The sequence below is a fragment of the Lactuca serriola genome, chromosome 2 (genome assembly GCF_051521515.1).
Source record: "Lactuca serriola cultivar US96UC23 chromosome 2, Lser_US96UC23_V15, whole genome shotgun sequence".
Classification (NCBI taxonomy): Eukaryota; Viridiplantae; Streptophyta; class Magnoliopsida; order Asterales; family Asteraceae; genus Lactuca; species Lactuca serriola.
The window spans coordinates 208,811,971-208,818,567 of record NC_136409.1 but is presented as its reverse complement, the minus strand read 5'-3'; the positions used below and the strand labels follow the sequence as shown (position 1 = coordinate 208,818,567).

Genomic DNA, 6,597 nt, shown 5'->3' with positions numbered 1-6,597 from the left:
AAACCCTTAAGTTTTCAGGGTTTTATCAGTTTTGCCCAAAGTTGAATTTTATGTCCGTTTTTACCCTAATATTTTCCAAAAAATGTTCGGTTTTACCCTTTTACCGGTGATAACAGGTTACGATTATACTAACTTCGCAAAAAACCCTTAAGTTTACAGTTTTTTTACGTTTTTACCTTAAGTTTATAATTTTTTTTATACTTTTACCCTATGTATTTTTTTTTTCATATTATACATATTCAAACAGAAAAATCATATGAATATGTATATTATGAAAAAAATATACTTAGGGTAAAAGTGTAAAAAAAATTATAAACTTATGGGTAAAAACACAAAAACATGGTAAACTTAAGGGTTTTTTTGCGAATTTAATATAATGGTAACCTGGAAAACCTATTATCACCGGTAAAAGGGTAAAACCGAACATTTTTTCGAAAATGTTTGGGTAAAAACGGACATAAATTTCAACTTTAGGCAAAACCGACAAAACCCTGAAAATTTGATGGTTTTTATGACATTAACCCTTAAAATAATATATGAAGTTTGAGGTGTTACAAATGATATATAACAATGAAAAATAAGATTTCGAAGAAATAATCATTTACTAGGTAATTCACTAGGCAGTTTTATGGGGATATTATTATTACATGGGAATGGGATGGGAAAAGCAAAAAGCGGTTGGTTTGCTTTTCAGTTTTCACACAAACAAATGAAAATGAAAATGAATGAAACTCAAAAAATGAAGTTTTCTACTCCTCCTGGTATGGTATACTACAAGTATAACCTAATATAACTAACTAACTAACTAACTATATCTCACTAATACAACATTCATTTCATATCATACCTCTCTTATATGCTGCAAAGCAAACATGAAGAAACATTGAGATTTGAGAGGTCTTAATTCTTATGAACAATGAGCATGCCAAAGAAGGCGGAGATACGGCTAAGAACACCAATCATGATAAGAACGAATATACAAAGACCCCAGTCATGTACATTATATCCGAATCTTAAAAGTGCCCCACAACGCGTTATCAGCCACACCCCAGAATACCTGTTTCATCAAAAAGCTCAATTTTCAGACCAACGCCTTATTTTCTTCAACACAATAATATTTTAAACCACGATTACCTGTTTGCATTCGCAATTACAAATGCTTCAAGGGCCCACTTAGGGTAACACAGCTTTGACACATTCTTCAAGAAGTCACTATTTTCTGTCTGTGTTGACACAAGAGTCAAAACTACAGGAAGGAGCACCGCAAACTGCATAACCCATAAAGAGTTTTTTAAACTTTGTAAATTTAATGCAAAATGGTAATTAATTAATTACCCACCAGCTGTGATGGACCAGGATCAAGAAATATGGCCAACATGTAGGCAATGCCAGTCACACAGTAGACAAGGCACACCAAAACCGTGTAGTTTTCTGCAAAAGAAGATCTCGGGTAGCTGAAGAAATAAAACATGGACAGATAAACCGCTGGCTTTATCACTGTACTGAAATGGTCGATTGTATCTTTAGCGAGAAAATGAGCCAGACTACTAATCCCAGATGCACGCTCTCTCCAATATTGTAACTTATCCAATGAAAACGTTCTCAACGCCGCAACTTTACATAACAAAGCTGCCATAACATAACAAACAGCTTTATCAGTATCAATATCAGTAACAGTAATAACAGTGACCGCTGATACTTACATACTGCAATAATGGAGTAAGTGTATCCAGGAGCCCCGAAAGTCTCTTCTTTTGATTTAATAATTGAACCCAAGCATGCTCCAGCAAGTAATAAGATTAAATAGTCTATTAATTGTAGCTTAGATTCCCGTAACCGCTGCTTAGCAACCCTAAACATTCATTCAAAATTATGTAATGTAAAAGAAAATTCTAAATTCATTAAACACAAATTATCTTATTTTATTACCTTCCGAGAAAGTATCGATACTGGATGAAAATTCCAGGAGTGGTGCGGTTTGACAAATCCTTAGTTGGCAAGAAATTATGGCGTAAAACGTCTCTTCTAACCTCCACATTTGTCTTTACATCCTGCCAAATCTCACCAGCAAAGGAATGTTCCTCATCATTATTACCTGAACCTGAAACTGAAACTGAAGATGAAACTTCTGGAAACATAGCAGAGTTTCTACGCATGTCAGGGGGCACAGGGTAACCCTTATGAAGCATCCATCTAACTGGAAGCTGTTCATGAGTTACTACACCCGAACTCGTGCTTGGTTTCACCATTCCTTCTAGAACATCTATGAAGTAATCTGGAGGATTAACGCGATCTGGAACCTTGATCCCCATCCCTGAAAAGTATTCTTCAACTTTTCTTACTGGTCCATGGTAAACGGTAAGTCCGCCTTTTGCTAAAAGTATTAAGTCGTCAAACGTCTGGAACAAAGAGTAGCTGCAACAAAAGTACAAAACCAAACCATTTATTATTTTAATTCAAACTTTTAAATTTAATTCACTGCTATTTATTACTTACCTTGGTTGGTGAACAACCATGCTAACATTCACCCCTTCAATAGTCTCCCTTCTGAGAGCTCTAAGAAGCAACTGAGAAGACGAACTATCCAAACCAGAAGTCGGTTCATCTAAAATCAAAACAGAAGGTTCCATTACCATTTCCAAACCAACATTTACTCTTTTCCTCTGTCCTCCAGATATCCCACGCTTCTCTACAGTTCCAACCAAAGAGCTTCTCACTGCTTGCAGACCTAACGACTCTATAACTCTCTCAACAACCAAAACCCTATCTTGCTTCAGCATCTTTGCTGGCAACCTACAAACAAAAATACCAACATCAACATATATATATATATATATATATATACTTGATACTTTTACTCTTTTACTTTCATACCTGCATTTTGCACTGAACCAGAGATTCTCCTCCACAGTCAGATTCCCATGGACAATGTCATCTTGTGGGACAAATCCAATGATTTTTTTATATGAATGGATTGAATCCGGTTTCCCATTTACAGAAATGGAACCGCTTATACTACATCCATGTGCTTTTCCTGCTATTGCATTGAGAAAAGTTGTCTTCCCTGCCCCAGATGGGCCCATCACAGCTGTGATTCTTCCAGGCATGATTTTTCCAGTCACACATCTCAACAGATGCTTCCCTTTCCCTTTTAAAGTTAGAGTAAGATCTTTGAAAGCAATCTCAATTTTAGGTCTTTTTCTCACCTCCGTGTTAACAGCCATTGAGATTACTCCAGAAAAAGTCAGGTTTTGATTCTCTTGCATGGCTTTCTCTTTCTCAATCTGACCATACGCATAGTTAAAGATTTGGCTATGGGTATGAATTCCTTTTTCCTTTTCTTTTTCTTTTTGCATTTTCTTTTTGCCATTTGTAGCTTTACTCTCTGTGCTCCGGCTCAAACCTTCATAACTGTAAAGATCCTTATCCATTGCTTGTCTGTCAAATGTTTGACTGTTTAGCTCCAATCTGTTTTCACTGGATGAGGAATGGGACACATTTGAAGTAGTTTGATCATCATCGATTTCATCTCTACCATGATGTAATATGGAGAGTTCCTCAGTTTGTGGAGCAGCCTTTTTACGAGAAAATGTACGAGATATTTGAGCTGCATGCTTCTTAGCAGCTTCTCTAGCCATTTTCCATCTTTCGTGTGCCTTCACTTTCTCTTTTGCACGTCTTGAAGCTGCTTCCCTGGTTTTAGCATGCCTTCTCTCTCGGGTGCTAAGTATTTGATCGGAGCAGTTGTAGATGATGAGCAGAATAGTAAATATTGCAGCCTAGTAGATACACAAAAACAATAAAACTTTACATGTTTATTTTTTACCATTTCATAAAATATAGGATTTATGCAAAAACCAACTAAGCTTAGCTTACTATAAGCATCGCTCCATATGCATGAATATTTTGGTGGGAACTGTTGCGATCACATGAAGTCAACTTGAAGCATGCTGAAAATAAAGACAATAAAGGTCAAATGCTGTCCCCCATTAAGTTCTAACTTTTTACACATTTACTCATGATCTCAATATATATATATAAACATCATTTATCCAGACAACATCACGAAAGGGGAATAAAGAGAGAGAAAAAGGGGCCTTACGTTTTTCAGAGGTAGAGCCTGTTGAACAGTAATGCCTGAAATTGCAAGAGACATGGATATGAGCATTTGGCAAGAAAATGTTTTGGTTTTTTAGGGACATAAATGAATGAATACCCGCTGCTGCAAGGTATTTCTTGTGTAGTTGATGGACAATATGAGCCTGATGAACAGAACATCTCACTACTGCTGCGAATATCTGCCCATATATTGGCTCCACCACAGGTATGATTTGGCTGTCCAGGTGGCAGTTGGTAAGAATATCTGCATGTAAAAGTAATAAAGTTTCTCTCAAACCAAATGCCAACTAGTGTAACAAACATGAATACAGAAGAAGGGACTCAAACTTACGGTGTACATATGCCACTAGCTTTGTCAAGGGTTGCAGTTGGGCAATGTGAACCCAATGGGCACGCTGTAATAAAAATAAAACAAGATTCATGAATTAGTAAAGATGGTGTCTTTGAATATTCAAGGGTTAGGGTTCCAAATAGTAATAATACTTACGAATCATGCAAGTAAGACCATTGGGGCAGAAGAAACCCTCACAACAAGGCTGACAGTTGAGAGTTCTAGCAGGAATATTCTGAGAATCTTCCATGTCAACTTCCTCGCTGGATGACGTGGCACATGCCCATCCTGGCTCGCAGCCAGAAATCATGGAGGTTAGATTACAGTTCCTGTTAGGCTTCATATAACTGCTACCAGAAAAAAACCCTCCAAAGTAGAATTTTAACTCTGCTGCTGTGCATATGCGTTGTGTAACATCTCCTGTTGGATGATCGGAATCCCAAATAGAATTCAATTGTTAGAAACTAGAATTTTAATATGCGAAGGAACTTTTGGAACACCTAATGAAGGAAAGAGAAGCGAAATTAGGGCAAGTGATTTGTAAGAGACTAGAGTCATACCGTTGGTTCTCTGAATGCAAGCAGTCAAGAAGTCCAAATTAGAAGAATAGTTGAAAGCTCGATTCCACTCGACTTCTCTGTTAACAACATAAAAAAAAAGTTGACAATCGAATCAAATTCACCCAATGAAAATCTTGATTTGACTTTTCATTCAAATAGAGCTCTACTTTAACTTTCTAAATTCAATTGCAAATCGATTGTCAAGTTTGTTGCAAATCGAACATCAAAATGATTTTGTATAGTTGCAAAATTTTCGTGTTTGACATCTAGAAAATTACATCGTCGCTACAGTTTTTGTTTCCCTTTTCCCAAAAACGAAAACTGAACATGCAGTTTAGTCAACTATCTGTTACCAAATAATCCAAATCTCTTACGCTTGCTCCAATTCGATTACATCTTGTTTCTATGCAAATGAACACAGAGTTTGCTTACCGATCCTTAACGCAGAAGGAGGATCGATTTCCAACATCGCTATTAAGAATAGTAGAAGTGGCGTTGGAGAGACTGCTATATACTGCCTGGGTAATGAACGGGAGGAACGCAGTGTCGTTGATCTGACCGGCGAATTCGTCGCCAACCACTTGACACTGCACCAATTCCGGGAAATGCAGCAAAGCAACAATAGCTACGGCGGCGGCGAAAAGTTTCCATCCGGTCATTCTCCGGCAAGAAGCAGCAGCTGCGTGCTTGAACGTGCATAGGGGAACAAGATTTCAGGTCGAAATAGTTAGAAATAGAAAGAGTATTAATAATTTATCTGGGATTCGGACCACGTTCCAACTTGCCGGCTTTGACATGGCTCTCTTTTGAGTTTTGACATGTATCCTTGAGTCCTTGACCTTCACCCTCCAGTTTTCAGCGTTTCACGTTTTCAACATACAAATCGGAGTAAAATACGGTTTCGATCCCTTTGGTTTGGCCAAAATCTCATATTTGGTCCTAGTATTGATGACTTTTTGTCATGGATGGTCCATGTGGAATTGTGGATGGTTTTTGGTAACAACGGTGGTCCTTGCATCCGTTACCCTTAGTTAAGCACTTAAGCTTTGTTACTAACAGTGGAAAAAGACTTTATTACCCTCAAACTAAACTTGATAAAAGTTATAAATTACAAGGACCATAACTATAAATATTAACTCTAGTTCTTTAGTCGTCGGCAAAGCCCTGCCTCATACTTTTTCAAAGCTTTGTAAAATATCGGTTTAGATATTTTATTATATTATGAAAGTAAATTAATCATGAAAGTATCATAATATGGTCATGTCACGCGTTTATTATAATTTATGCTCAAATTTTAATATATATATATATATATATATATATATATATATATATATATATATATATATATATATATATATATATAGGAGTAGGTTCAAATGAGAACACCAAAAAGGTTGAGAACGCGAGAACAAAGTATATTCATTTGCGATTTCATGTATTCATTTGTGGAGAAATGATAAATTTTTACAACTTTGATTTCAATTGAAAAGAAAAAGCATATTTATGTTGATTGTACGTAAAAATTTATCATTTCTTCACAAATGAATACATGGAATCACAAACGAATATACTTGTTCTCGCGTT

The 6,597-nt window shown here is 36.4% G+C and overlaps 1 protein-coding gene across 1 annotated transcript; it reads right to left on the bottom strand.

Annotated features, from left to right (window-relative positions):
* Positions 1-583: 583 nt before the first annotated feature.
* ABCG24 (P-loop containing nucleoside triphosphate hydrolases superfamily protein) lies at positions 584-5,850 on the bottom strand. The gene is made up of 14 exons (XM_079026595.1): positions 5,443-5,850; positions 5,011-5,087; positions 4,607-4,870; positions 4,451-4,514; positions 4,217-4,363; positions 4,103-4,137; positions 3,877-3,950; positions 2,875-3,779; positions 2,497-2,793; positions 1,930-2,415; positions 1,704-1,852; positions 1,340-1,629; positions 1,135-1,268; positions 584-1,057 (listed from the first exon to the last, which is right to left on the bottom strand). Exons 1-14 carry the CDS (start codon positions 5,667-5,669, stop codon positions 901-903), a joined length of 3,306 nt encoding a protein of 1,101 aa, XP_078882721.1. The 5' UTR covers positions 5,670-5,850; the 3' UTR covers positions 584-900.
* Positions 5,851-6,597: the final 747 nt, after the last annotated feature.